Source organism: Terrapene carolina, unplaced genomic scaffold (assembly GCF_002925995.2).
Source record: "Terrapene carolina triunguis isolate 2854851 unplaced genomic scaffold, T_m_triunguis-2.0 Scaffold67, whole genome shotgun sequence".
NCBI lineage: Eukaryota > Metazoa > Chordata > Testudines > Emydidae > Terrapene > Terrapene triunguis.
This window is the reverse complement of record NW_020664418.1, coordinates 32,254,242-32,269,450: the sequence shown is the minus strand read 5'-3', so window position 1 is coordinate 32,269,450 and position 15,209 is coordinate 32,254,242. Positions and strand designations below refer to the sequence as shown.

Sequence of the window (15,209 nt, the reverse complement as noted above, 5' to 3'; positions counted from 1 at the left end):
AATTGTGCCCATGATTGCAGGTAAAGGGTCATGCAGAGCCTACTTCTCCACTGCCTTACATCTGTGGTCACGTATGGAAGATAAGTGTAAAATGCTACCACTATTGTTAGTGAATGGAGAATTTGAATCAGGGAGCATTGTACACTCTCTTTGCACAGAAGTTAATGACTACACAGGCAGTAGAGAATCGGGTCCACAGGCTGGATATAGTCAAAATTCAGATATACCCAAAATTCAAGCAGGTGAAAACTAGAGAAGAGCAGAGAAAATGACAAATTTTAGTATTTCAAAATATTTTATCCAAAACAGTGTCCTGTCTTCTGCTCCCCTCTGCCTGTGAGTTACAGTCCCCAAAATGAGTGGTCATTTTATTTAAGATATGTGCCACAGTAGTCATCCATGATTTAACATACAGACCAGTAACACCAGTTGCTGCAAGCATACTCATTTATTAAATGTGATCACATTTACCACTCGATAAAAATGTAGGAGGACACTGTATTAAACTGTCCTTTTCAGAAATCTTTCTGTAGGATTTCATCTCTTCTGTAATCAGACATTCTGGGCCAGATTTTCAGATGCTGTGCATTGGTGTATCACCACTGAACTTAACGAAGCGATGCTGATTTACAGCAGCCGATGAGCTGGCCCTGCCTTCTTTAATTATGTCAAAAAACAAGAAGAAATGTAGATCCCTTCCAATGAGCTCCCTCACCCAAGAGACATGAAATATACGTAAATTAGATAAAGACTTTTATTTTTCCCATTATAAAGCACCATTATATAAAAATAGTAAATAATACAGAGCTCTAAGGTATAATGAATCACAAGGTTAACCATACTGTTTAATAAAAGTCCTCTCCTAAAATACCATGCTACCTTGCATTTTGACTGTAAGCAATGTTATGTCTATATTGTTTTTAAACTATGCATGGAACCCAGGGGATGCAGCAATGGCTGCCAAATAATTTTTGAATGAATAAATAGCGTGAAATATGATGCAGGGAAATGATAGAAATAATGTGTGTGGCATGGGTTTACCTGTCATCTATTTAGATTAATCTATCCCTTGAAATACTAAATGTCAGAGTGTTTAAGAAATATCATTGTTTATGTCTGTTTGTTCCATTTGATACCTTCCTCAAGTTTAAACAGTGAAAATGCACCACATAAGAATGGTCATACTGGGTCAGACCAAAGGTCCATCTAGCCCAGTAGCCTGTCTTCTAACAGTGGCCAATGCCAGATGCTTCAGAGGGAATAAACAGAACAGGCAACCTTGTTGTCCACTCCCAGTTTCTGGCAAACAGAGAGTAGGGACACTCAGAGCATGGGGTTGCATCTCTGCCCATTCTGTCTAATAGCCATTAATGGACCTATCCTCCATGAACTCAAAACTCCATGAACTCAAAACTTCACGCTGTTTTTTGACTCCTGAACTAACATGTTTATGGATTTTATTTTTTGTCACATCGTTTTAAAAAAATACAGATGAAAATGAATGTCAAACCAAACCTGGGATTTGTGAGAATGGACGTTGTATCAACACAATAGGAAGCTACAGATGTGAATGCAATGAAGGATTCACTGCCAGTGACACCCAGAATGAATGCCTTGGTAAGTACCAAGTTAATGTTTTAGCAAAGCCAACTAGCATCTCCTTTGGTACCGGAAGTTTGCAGTAGGTTGGGATTATTTCACAGGTTAAGAATATATTACTATTTTTGCATAAATTTGAACTCAGTGGGATTACCTAAGTGTCTGTAGGGTGGAGCCCTCTGTCACTAGGCACCATCCTGGCACTAAATTCTTCCTTTGCCAATTGTATGTTTGTATCAGTTGGTTAGAGTGCACTGGCTTATTATGAAAGCCTCCTGTTGGTTAGTATCAATCAGCAGGGAGTTACTCTGTCCTTTTGTCTGATAGTTCTTTTTTCAGTCAGCCCTTCTTCTTTTCTCTGGGTTCAAACAGAAGTGCATCTTTTCTAGGCACACACTGACTTCACTCCTACCCTCTTACTAAATTTCTTGTCTCCTTTGTTTCCCTCAGACATCATGTTCTCTTTCTTGCTGCTGCCAGACTTTCATTCTCACTTCCACAGTCCCAGGGTTAAGTATGCTTCCCTTTCTTTGATATTTCTGTCTAAATTCCTAATATGTCGTGACCCCCCTACAGTCATTGCCACAAGTACTCTACTTGCAACATCATTTGTCTTTCAGACAACAGAGAGGGCTACTGCTTCACTGAAGTGTTACAAAGTCTGTGTCAGATTGGATCAAGCAATAGGAACTCTGTCACAAAGTCTGAATGCTGCTGCGACGGCGGGCGCGGCTGGGGGCCAAACTGTGAGATCTGCCCCTTCCCAGGCACCGTGGCCTTTAAAAAACTTTGCCCCCATGGCCGAGGATACATGACCAATGGAGCAGGTACTTCTGTCTGTAAAAGTTTTAAGGGGAAATCTGCAATCAAAAGACCACATTAGCGACTATGAAATCAAGAGATAAAGTATAAACTGCACCTTTGAGCACACAGAAATCCTTTATTGTAACGCATAGGCATTTATGTCCAAATTTTCTGCAAGCTTTCCAGTGGTGAGAATGCAGAATTTGCTGAGGACCTACATGCATAGGCAAAAAGGTGTTTGAGCAGCCAGCTCAGGTGGTTAGGCACCAACTAAATCCCAGATTTCAGCAAGCTTCCCAAATCATTCGCTGGCAGGATGTACATTTGTATGCACACATCAGGTAGTCAGGCACATGAACGTGCAGTGGTGCTGGAACAATTTGTACAGTGGGGGGGCTGAGAGCCATTGAACCAAACTCTAAACCCTGCCTATGATGGAAACCACTTCAAGCCAGGGGGTGCAGCAGCACCCCTAGTTCCAGCACCTATGTGACCGTGGATGTTTGCACACTCAGATCTGAGCTTTTTGCCTGGGCCTAAGGGAGGACACTTGGAACCTGGCATTTGTGTTTGGTGTAATTACCTGTTTGGTTTAATTAAAGATAACTGGACAAAAACATACAATGGACTTAATAGGATCTACAATTAAACACACCACTGAGTACTCCAAATGACCCAGGGGACGGTTCAGCACAGTAGTCCCTGATGCTAAGCATTGGTGTTTTTCACCAGCTCTTAGAAATGTTGTTCCCTCCCCATCCCAAAATCATGGGCTCCTGCTCAGTGTGATGCCCCAGCATGCTCTCGGTTGGTGAGTTGCATGCACACACCCCGTGAACAGTGCTGGAGCCATGGAGGGATAAGTCCCATTTACCCCAATATTGTGTCCTTTGGTGAAGTTTTTTTTCTAGTGTGCAGTGCTAACTAAAACACCTTGGGGAAGGAGAACGTAGAAAACTTTTTCTTTAAAACATGCAGTATTGGAAAAGAGGGACATTAGCTTGCTCTAGGTAGTCCCCAGTGATGGTCAGTGGTGTTGTGAGCTGTCAGCAGCAAAGTTTATGCTGCAGTGTTACACTCAGCTTCGCAAACCTGCAAGAAACGTAATACATAAAGAGTAACATTTTCAAAAGTGCTTAAGTCACTTTGACTTTTGAGGTAGGTTCTTAAGTAGATAAAGGCCAGATTTGTAAAGGCACATAAAGAAGCAGACAGCTGTCTAGTGGAATTTTCATAAGCACCTATCTGCATCTTTAGGCACCGAAATACCTTTAAAAATCTGGCCCTACGTGATCTTTGAAAATGGGACTTCAGCTTGTAAGTCACTTCTGTGATTTTGAAAATGTTACACAAATTCACTTGCAAATATGCTCAAGTATCCCTGGTAATTTTCTTTGGGCCAGATTCGTAAAAGAAAATGTGAGCTTCATCACTGGCTTAAATGGGAGCTTTAACAAGTCTTTTATTTGAGGTTCTTGATAGGACCTCCTACTCTATTTGTTCATTTGCATTTAAAGCTTGCTCATTACATTTAAATGTTAAATTTGTGCTGCATTGCCTAAATCCATGCATATTTTTCTTTCTAAAGATACAAGCCTCCTAAATGCATGGAGCATTTCATTATTTGGATGTTGCATTTTTCTTGTCAAAGCACAGGAGTCTTACTGAAATCCAGTACAGTAATTTCCTATTATTTGTCTTCTCTCTGAATTTATATTTATTGCATTGCAGATATTGATGAGTGCAAGGTTATTCACGATGTCTGCCGGAATGGAGAGTGCATCAATGAGAGAGGATCATATCGCTGCATATGTAAACCTGGCTATACTCAAGATATAACGGGCACCCTTTGCATAGGTAGGTTTCCATTATTTTACACCTGCCAGTACATTACTAAAGAGATGACCTTGAATGGAAATTTACAGGAATAAGAAATGAGGGTTTTCTTTCATCGTAGGAAAACAAAACATCACTTGTTACCAGACTTTGGGGAAATATTTTTAACTCTTCATTACAAATCTTGGTTGATATCGCCAAAAAGAGTCTGTTTTTTCTCATTTTAGATTTGAATGAATGTAACCAGTCCCCTAAGCCTTGCAATTTCATCTGCAAGAACACAGAAGGGAGTTACCAGTGTTCGTGTCCAAAAGGGTACATCTTACAAGAGGACGGGAGAAGCTGTAAAGGTAAAAACTGAAAAGGAAAACTTGACTGGAGGAACTCTACATTTCACAGATTTGACTGTATCTGCCCAAAGATACATTTCACGGACAAATAGCTACCCAGATACGTGCCCAGGGTCTGACTCTGATCTCACTGACTCTGGTGTAAATCAGGAGTATCTCCACTGAACCCTGCTGTCTAAAACTGGAGTAAATGTGAATGCAGAGGCGAGCTCAAAAATATGGGAGACAGTTGGAATATTCCAGTAACTATAGCAGTGAATATTTTTTTAAGACTTTTCTTTTTCAATATTTGCTCCCTGGTATAAATAATTTTTTTTCTGATTTTAAGCATGTTGATTTAAGCCATGCCTTGCAATAATAATTTCACTTTAATTAATGCAAGTTATAGTAGCTCAGTCAAGCATCAGCAGTGTTTTAGCTAACCATTCCTGCAGCACTGGATGAGAGAGGGAAATGAAGGAGAGGAGAATACTCTGTCTCCTCCGTTTCTTTCCTTGGCTCCCATCTCCTAGTAACCTTGGCATCATGCTCGACCCCCCTCACCTTTCTTCTTTCTTCCATACCTCTCCTGTCTACAAAGCTGCCTTTTGATATGAAGAGACAATAATTTAGAGATTAAGGGCCTACTACAGGAGTGGGTGGGTGAAGTTCTGTGGCCAGTGGTGTGCAGGAGGTCAGACTAGATGATCATGATGGTCCCTTCTGGCCTTAAAGTCTATGAGACCATATTGCCTAAACATAGAACTGCTTTGACTCCACCAATTCTGAAACCCTCATCTGTGCCGTCATTTCTTCTTCCCTTGTCTAAAGCAACTCCCAGCTCCATGGCTTTCTCAGGTCCCGGTGCCATACAATCAAGCTCTCCACTGTTGCTGTCCACTTTCTCACAAGTCCCTAGAGGAACTACCAATAAACCTCATTTCTCAAACAGCCTCACTGGTGCCCCCATGCAGATCCAGTTCAGGGATATTCTCTGTCTCTCCTCTCCACTGCTTCTGCTCATCTATCAACCTGTCACCTCTTTGTCTCTTTCCACAAAACCATTGGTCGGAGAGACCTCTCTTCTGCAGGCTTTGTCATCTGGAAGAGTCTCTCTGTAGCTCTACATCTTGTCCAATTTCCATCTCTTTTCAAATTTCATCTTAAAATGATGAAATTTTCTCTATCGCCAGTAATTTCCATTTTGCTCTCCTTTTGTTGCTGGCTTTATGGCTGCATGTTAACATGTATTCATCCTAGAGAACCAATTTTTTCAGTGCTGAGAGGTGGCGCTCCACATGCAAAGAGGAGCTTGTGCAATTACACATCTGCAAGTGCACATACATTTACTGCAACTGCATAGGCAAGTAGGTAGCTGTGCACTTAAATTCCTATTCGCATCTGCAATATCCAATTTATGAGTATTTGTGGTAAAGGTGCACAATACTGTGGAAGCACCTATGCATATGTATTTTAATATACATGCAAATTGGGCTCTACCATTTGAAAATTTGATCCATAATTTCTGTAATTTATACAATACGCTGTCTTTTGGCCCGCGTTATTTCATTCTGTGAAAGCATTTTTAGGTCAAATCTCCAATCCTGCAATGGCTTCTAGCTCCCTTCACATGTAGTCCTACTATATTAAAAAGGGCTGTGCATGCACATCACAGTCTGCACTAAGGGAACCTACTGCAGCATCCTGGGCATCACTATCATCTGTCTGAAAGATGCTACTACAAAATAAGTGCTGCTACCACTGAAGTCAATTGTCTTCCAAAGGAGCTTCAGCAGGCTATAAACTGTATTCTCCTGAAATGGGCTGTGATCCCAAAGGAAATATTTAAACAATAATGACAAAGTAAAATGGCATTTCCTATGCCAACTTTGGAATTGCTGTTGTAACCTACAGGGGCTTTACTCAGCCCTTTGATATTAAGGGCATTACATAAATAAATCAAAATGTAATGTTACTTGTCTGAAGCTCTCCTGTCCCACTAGCTGATGTCAGGCAAGGTCCTCTGACTGGTAGCACGTTCTGCTCTGCTAGAGCACTGGGCCAGGCCTGTGCAATATACTTTTACATTTTACTCTTCTACAAAATATTTGTGTGTTGAACCGCTAACTTGCAGCCACTTCTCTCAGTGTCTACATTGAAATGTCAGCACCTCGGTAGGGACTGAAAATGGAAGGAATGTTGGTTTACTCTTTCAGATCTCGATGAATGTGCAACGAAACAGCATAACTGCCAGTTCCTGTGTGTCAACACCATAGGGGGCTTCACTTGTAAATGTCCTCCTGGTTTCACTCAGCATCATACAGCGTGTATTGGTAAGTGACATTGGACGTTGCTCTTCATTAAGTGGAAACTCCCGTTTGAGGATTCTTATTGCATCTCATTCCTGACGGTGTTGTAATAGGATGGTGAATTCATCTTCCAGAAGAAATGAGGTGCAGAAATGGAGGCTATGCTGAAATACTGGACCCGATTTTGCTCCCACTTACACTGGGGCAACCACAAAGGATGGAATTTGGCCTAATAAGTTTGTAGTGCAAACACATTTCCTTTGCTGTGTCAACTAGTACCAGCTATTTACTGTAGAAGAAACTGATATGTTTGTACAAAGAGCCACATTTTTTTTAAAAAGCCTCTATATTTTGCACCTGCAATCAGTTGCTGGTGTAAATGAGTGTGTCAGTGTCTATATGGCTGCACCAGCAAATCAGGTAGTTAGAACCTAGGAACAGAGGAGGACTCCATTGGATGAAAGAGTAGGGGCAGAGGTGGAAAAAAGGCCCTTCCTCCCTCCCTGTGTCCCTTGTTTCCTGCACTCAAGGACTGTACACTGATAGCACTGTGCATGTTTCTGACCCTTTCTTCATTAGTTAGCAGCAGTTTCAATGTTGTGCCTGTAGTTGGTGCCACGTTAAGGTATCTTTAATAAGTTGGACCTAAATGTTTGCATCTGAACAACTTGGCCTATGTATACATCCATATTAGATCAGTTTAAATGTAAAATAGAATCTCTCCTTTTCAGTTCTGTAATCTGGATCTTGATTCCAGTATTCTGCGCTCCCGTGGCATCAATATCCATGCTGTGTACGCAAGGAGAGCAGAATATCAGTCAAGATCCAGCATGAAGGTTTGAGAGCAGTTCTCTTCAAATTGTATCTCCTGTTAGTGTTGTCAAGTGGAAAAGTTGGGATTTCTCTCTCCCATTTCTTTGGTGCAAGGTACAGGATGGAAAGGAGCAGTGTCTGTCATGTCAATGTCTTGTGACACTTACGTTTCTTTTCTGCTTTTCATGCACTCTTATACTATTAACATCCTTGAATGATGGTCTTTGAGATGAGTAATTACCTTGCAGAACAGCACTAATACTTTCATCTGTTTTACCTTTAGATAATAATGAATGTGCCTCTGAAATCAATCTGTGTGGGGCGAGAGGTGTTTGCCAGAACACACCAGGAAGCTTCACGTGTGAATGCCAGCGTGGCTTTTCCCTGGACCAGACTGGAGTCAGCTGTGAAGGTAGGCACAGTATATCGTACGGACAGCTTGAGCCTGCTAGTCTTCTGTTGTCCCAACATGAGCCTGGGCATCCGGCATTATAAACTCAAAGACAACAGCACACAGACTTGTGCTGCCTCACTGGGAATTTTGGGAATAAGACGGTTCCTCTTGGATTTCACTTCACTTCTCCCCACAGGCATGAGGAGATGGTGATCTTCCCTCTGTGCTGAGCCAAGCGCCTCTGTTCCAAACTGAACATTGCGTGGTGGCTTCCTGTTGAATTTTGCCCCAGAATTTGTGAAACCCTTCCCTTCCTATGGGAGTTGTTGCTATTTGTAGATCAGCTTTGATACACATTAAAAAAATAAGATCTCCAAGGGGCAAAACACAGACAATGAGGTTAGAATCCTGGATGCCTTGATTTTCTGATGGTTCTGTCTGTGAGTGTGGAAGGGAATTCTACAGTGTGGATCCTATTCAGCCCTAGTGAAAGCAAACACAACTCCACTGAATTCAGTGGATGTGCCAGAAATGAATTTGGCCTCGTATACATGCCCCATAGAAGAAGGGAACAGTAATCATGCATCTGATGTGAGTACGCAAGGAAATACTCACACACATTGCTCTCAGCTATGCAGTTTCACTTCCATTGAAGTAAGTAGGAGCTGTACTTGAAGTACTGTATTTGAAGTCATTTGCATCCAGGAGTCAATTCAAAGCTGGAGTAAGCAAGTGCATGCAACGCCATTAACTTAAACTAGCTCTGAATTTGGCTCTTCCTGTCTAGTTTAGAAGAAGGATTACAGTATGAAGCACAAAGGAGCACTGTGCAAAGTCAATTTCAGCGTGTAATTCACTACTTGCATGTGTGAAGTAGAAGAGTGATTAATGCCTGAGTAATGAAGGTTAATAGAATTTGTGAAGAAAAAGAATCAGAAAGATAGAACCTGAAATGTTTAATGCAAACCAGTCCTTTTTATGACACATTTTATTTAAAATGCACATTATATTCTTTTTTTAAATGGCCTTCATTTAGATCTTTTTGTCTGCCAGTGCTTCCATTCAGTCATAAACGCTCCATTCTTAAGGAATGCAACAACACTTAACGTATACTGCTTAAATTCTGAGCAAAATATTTCACAGGCCACTGTTTCTAGGATACACAGCTTTCCGTTTTAAAAGTATTTTTTTAAAAGATGATCACATTTTGTGTCATAAAATAATTCCCAAATGACGAGAGAACTAACACAAGAAGTCACTGAAGTTAGCTTACTTCTCCTCTGGTATTCCTCTATCTTACAGTTTTATATTGCCACTCATATTTGCCCACCTTTCACAAATTCTCCTCACTGATAACATGACATTGATTTTGGAGGCTAGTAGGATTAAAAAGAAAGGAAAAAAAAAACTTTTTTAGAAACCACGGAAAATACGGTATCACTTCATATTTCTGTTGAGAAGCGAGAATTCCTGAAATTTGGACTGTGTCTCACCCTTTTAGATGTTGATGAATGTGATGGAAACCACCGGTGCCAGCACGGTTGCCAGAATATAATTGGAGGATACAGGTGTAGCTGCCCACACGGATATCTCCAGCATTACCAGTGGAACCAATGTGTTGGCAAGTTACTTTTCTTTGTTAACAAAATAAAACACACCATAATTGTGTTAGCAACAAGATGGGGGGAGGGAGTTGTTTCTGTATTTTGTTTAACCATGTGTTTCATAAAACTCTGTCCAGCAGAAGGCAAACCTGATACGATACTGAGCCCCTCTTGTGACATTCTGAGCATTCTCAACTCCCATTGAAGTCCAATGGCCAAAGCCCTGCTTCAGCAAAGCACTTTAGTCAGAGCTAAGTGTGTGCTAGTGAGTAGTCCTATTGACTTCAAGGGAACTACTACTCATATGCTTAAGTACTTTGTTGACTCGGACATGGCCCAAATGCATAAAACCTTACTCAGCTGTCTCTGTCTTTACTCAGACAGGACTCACAGCAACTGGCACAATCCGGATACCGGGTTTGATTCTAATAGACCTGTAAGATTAAACATCGAGCACAACACTTTGCAAGCATCTAATATTCCAGGACAATCCTGCTGCATCTGCACCTCCATTTTTTAGCTACAGTCCCACAAGTGGGCTGTTGTGTATGAGAACTAGCTTTAAAATCTGCTGAGATCACATGGGTGAATGATAGGTTTTCCTAATGCTTTGTGAAGGTTTGCCCACATTACAAATCTAAAACATGATTTGTCAAAATTCAGCCAGATTTGACTGTATCTGCCCAAAGAGACTTCCCCAGATCTTAGGGGTAAAGTTTACAAGGAGCACCTACCCAACACTGTTTCTGCTATTGGTTCTTCAGTGTGTTAGGAAATAAATTCACCTGCAGATTAAAATGAAACATTTGGTCCCCATCTAAAATTTGGTTACGTACCAAGTTGCTGTGACCCACATCAGTGGGGTTATTCATGGAGAATGTTATTGTTCAATGTGACTTCAGCAGACAGATTTGGGCCCTATGTGTCCCAGAAGTCATAGGAAACAACTCTGTATTATACTGCAGCAGGGCAACATGAACCTGCCATATTCAAATGATAGACACATTATTTTTCTGCTGGCTAGGATTGCGTGTATTTCCAGTCTGATTTAATTGGGTTCCACACAAGCTGCAGTTTTGCATGGCTGGCTAAAGAGATCTGTTTGATGACCCCATCTTTGAGAATTAAGGGCCTCATACTCTTTGTTTGGCTCTGTTTGTTTTTAAGAGCATATAAAAATGCCTTTGTTCATTATCGTTCTGCTGCTCTAGGGAGGTCTCTGCTTTTAATTATGTTTACCAAACTTTCTGACATATTACACAGCCCTGGATGGGGAGTCTAGACATTTCTGCTCCAGCGCTCAGTGCATTTGACATGCAGGGGAATTTGAGGTTCATTCAAAAATTGTTTGGTTATGGAAAGATTTAATTAAATGTGGGGGGGGGGAGGGCGGGAGATTTGATTTAAATTGGGATTTAATTCACCCTTTTAAAAACAATCTGAAAAGAATAAGTTGTAATTTCCAGCTCTCTTGAATATTAAGGATGGAGGAACTCTCTCTGAGTGCCTCAAACTATATTTTGGATCTTTATTGCTTGCAATTGAAACCCATGTCTTGCAGGATGATTCCACAGTCGAAACCCATTTTTCTAGCTAAAGTGAAGCATATGCTACCAATGTTTATTAGAAATGAGTGAGCCCCTGAAAAGCTGGGCTGATACCAATGGATCCTCTCTATAGGGTATATTTACTATATCATTTTCCACTGGATTTTTCTCCTCTTTTCCTCATCACAGTCCCCCTATAAATAGAAATCAATACTTAAATTCTAGTTCAGTGGTTCTCAGCCAGGGGTCCGGGGCCCACTGGGGAGGCCGCAAGCAGGTTTCAGGGTCTGCCAAAATAAACCAGAGAGTAGGGCCGGTGTTAGACTCACTGGGGCTGAAGCTGAAGCCCGAGCCCCACCGTCCTGCGTGAAGCCGAAGCTCAAACAACTTAGCTTTGTGGGCCCCCTGTGGCGTGGGGCCCCAGGCAGTTGCCCTGCTATATTTACTGTAGATGAGTCCAACCTGACCTCCAACTCACCATACCACTGAACTGGGGGAGAGTTCAGATCCAAACTTTGTCCATCTTTAATATTTACATATGCTTGCAAAGGGGCTTTAATACAACGCTTTCCCTGCTCATTTCTTCTCTAAGGAACTGTACCTCATCTATAGCTCCTTTTTGAATAAAAAAAAGATTCAGGGGTTACAGAAACTGTCATCCTTTATTTCTTCACTCTTTCCCCTTAATGTTTTACAATATAATAAATATGGTGTTACCAGGCCAGCTCTTCAGCTTCATCCAGTTTACACTTGGCATAGCTGAGAAGGGTGGTGGGGGGGAAGGTGGCACGTAAGCCACTGTTCTACTCCAGTCACTGTTCTACTCCCTTGAGCTGGGTTGGGCTGAAACAGTTTCTGGTATGGTATAGAATAGCCCAAAGGTTGCTCTGTGTTACTCTGGTTGCAGTGGTCTCCTAGGGACTGCTGCAGCAGCCAGGGATGAGGCAGAGCCCTGTTCTTGGATTTGGACATCTGATGAGGCAGCATGTTTGAATCTGCTCAGTTATGAAGGTTAGGCCTTTCTAAAGTTACAGAGGGGAGCGATAGGCTGAATTAGTCCTAAGAATAAAAGCCAGTCTCTAATCTGCTGTGCTTCCCTTCCAGATGAAAACGAATGCCTCAGTGCACACGTTTGTGGAGGAGCATCTTGTCACAATACTTTGGGAAGCTATAAATGTATGTGCCCTACCGGATTTCAGTATGAACAATTTAGTGGAGGTTGCCAAGATGTCAATGAATGCAGTTCTGCACAAGCCCCATGCAGTTATGGTTGTTCAAATACTGATGGTGGCTATGTCTGTGGATGCCCACCTGGTTACTTCAGGATAGGACAAGGGTAAGGGCTTCTCATATTTAAACTAATAGACATTAGGTGGCAAAATCTGCTCCCTTGCCTCTGCTGCAGAACCAATGGCAGCAGAGCTGCTGGGAAAGGGGTAGGATTTGGGGAAAGCGTCCGAGAGTTTCACACTCCCTCCTGTGCTTGGAGCCGAGCTCTGCAAGGGAGATGAGGCAGGGCCGGAGGAGAGGTGAAGGTGGGGATGATGGATTTATAGCAAGATGGATTCTCTAGGCCTTGCCAAGGAAGTTTGGCTCAGGGCCACAAAGGATACTACAAGCTGGAGTAGTGTCTTCTGAGCCACTCCTGTTGGGAGGGACGATTCCTTCCTTCCTTTTGTCCTGCTACAAAGAACCCCAGCACCTACCCCACGTACCTGAGCTGTGCACTAGGGAGATTTTCCCCCTCAGTATGCACTTGATTCCTGTGCAGCATAGAGCTCCTCTCTAAGAAAAGGGGAGTTGTATGGCTCTAAAGACAATCACGGTTATTCCAGTCTTTTACTGATGACGTTAGAATGAAATATCCTTATATTGAAGTGATCCTGTGTTTCTAGTTGAATGGCATCCAAGTTCCAAGGGAATTATTTTCTGTTTATGTCTATGCTGGCATGAAAATTAGAGAATAATACTCATTAGAACTTCATGTGCAACCTACAAAATACAGGCCTGGGTCTGCAGTCTTTTGGCACCTAAAATTCCAATAGCTTCATTGGGACTTTTAGGTGTGTGAAGAATCTAGGCTCAGGCACTTTGGTGGATGGGACAAAGATCCTGGTCTACATTTTCAAAAGTGACCGCTTCCAGCAGCTCCCATTGCACTGGCGCAGTGAACCGCGGCCAGTGGGAGCCGCGATCGGCTGGACCTGCGGACGGGGCAGGTAAACAAACCGGCCCGGCCCGTCAGGGGCTTTCCCTACACAAGCAGCGTCCCAAGTTTGGGAAACACTGGTTTAGAGCAATACAAGTTCTTAATGTTGTATGGGTTTTTTCTTGAGGGATGGAACTAATTTCATGGAACTAATTTTCACTTCTTAATTCATCAGACACTGTGTTTCTGGAGTGGGACTGGGTAAAGGTCATGGTCAAGAATTGCCCGTCAGCGGTGAAGTAGATGACAACTCTCTCTCCCCCGAGGCTTGTTATGAATGTAAAATCAACGGTTATCCCAAGAGAGGAAGGAAGCGCAGAAGCACTAATGAAACTATTGCAAATGAAGCAGAGGTAATTGTCCTTCTTGGGGAGGGATTTGGGCTGTTTTCTGAGAGCCAGAATCAGAGACTTAGGGTGCAAAGAAAGAATCCAGAGGAAAAAATTCAGACCGCAACCAGGCATGTCACTTCAACATGGCCCAAGAAGTTGCTCTGGGACTTTGCATGTCTGTGGGGGCTTTCTGAAGATACTCACAGTCATTAGGGAGAGGTCATCTTTAGAAGATCGTAACACACTTGCTCATTTCCTGTTTCTTGTCAGACACTAAAGCTAAATGCCCGTCCAACTCTCCAGCAAGGGGTGAGCTCAAGAGCGAGGACGGTTCTCGATGTCAAAGGACAGCATGAGTGTAGAACACTTTTGTGATCTTGTGGTCTCAAAACAGGGACACTTAGTTCTGGGAGTGGGTGAGTCCCCCACTGAAAGGGACTGTTGAGCATGGAGCGGGTGGGACCCTCTCCAAAGAAAATATTGTGTTCCAAAGGCTAAATATGGAAACTGCTGGGATTCCTGTGCATCCAGTCACTGCAACCTTTCACAGGGTATGCGGATGTGCTTCTGGTCACCCACAATCTGGCTTTGGACCAAAGGCTGTCAGAGACAGTTAGGCAAACAGTGTTCTCCCTGTGTGGCCCAGATAGCAGAGCTGGAAGCTGAATTCAGAACATAATTGTTGGAAGGTCACTGGAGTGACCAGTAGGTTTAATGTACATCTTTAGGTTGGGGTAACTGAAATTTAAATGACTACAGTCTGCTGTGATGCTCAGCCAACTCCCCCTCCTCCCCGCTGTTGTCATTGGCCTCTTGCACCAAATAATGTTAATAATAGATGATGTAATGACCTGTATTTACATTAAAAACAGTGTGTTATGTGACTAGTTGCACCTATTTACAAGTCACCTTTCACTCACTCCAATAGGAGGCTGTTTTCTTTTCATTTTTAGCAAACATTCCTTAAAATAGATTAAAAGGAAAATAAACACTGCATGAACCTCATCCTTACGGTTTGTTTTGAATTGACAAAAACGAGTAACTTCGGTGTTAAAACGGTCAACCCTGCTCTGTTCTTAGGGCAGAAAAACGTTAGACTCCTACTGTTTCCAGCACCTTACAATGCCTGTGCACAAGAAGCTATAGTGGCAGATTCAACTTTGCATGTCCATTGACCAAATTCTGCACTCTGACTCAGGCCGAATTCTCACTCACCTTGATGGGAGATTTGTCTAACTAAGGGCTGCAGGATTTGGCTTCTTTCATAGTTTGTAAGGCCAGAAGGGGTTATTGTGATCGTCTGTCTGAACTCTTGTATAGCACAGGCCAGAGAACTTCCTTCAATTAATTTATACTATAAAATTCATATTCTTCTTTTTGAGAAATTTTAATTAATTTACATTACAAATGGCACCAGATCCAAGCTCATTTAA

General features: G+C 42.2%; 1 protein-coding gene across 2 annotated transcripts in view; it reads left to right on the top strand.

The window, feature by feature from the left end:
* The window catches only part of FBN1 (fibrillin 1), a 216,332-nt gene that overhangs the window by 198,102 nt on the left and 3,021 nt on the right, over positions 1–15,209 (top strand). For both annotated transcript variants that reach the window (XM_024200606.3, XM_024200598.3), the window contains exons 57-65: positions 1,492–1,617; positions 2,220–2,426; positions 4,135–4,260; positions 4,467–4,589; positions 6,785–6,901; positions 7,974–8,102; positions 9,586–9,705; positions 12,340–12,571; positions 13,620–13,797. In XM_024200606.3, the coding sequence (XP_024056374.1) occupies positions 1,492–1,617; positions 2,220–2,426; positions 4,135–4,260; positions 4,467–4,589; positions 6,785–6,901; positions 7,974–8,102; positions 9,586–9,705; positions 12,340–12,571; positions 13,620–13,797 (1,358 nt within the window). The remainder of the gene's footprint in view (positions 1–1,491; positions 1,618–2,219; positions 2,427–4,134; positions 4,261–4,466; positions 4,590–6,784; positions 6,902–7,973; positions 8,103–9,585; positions 9,706–12,339; positions 12,572–13,619; positions 13,798–15,209) is intronic.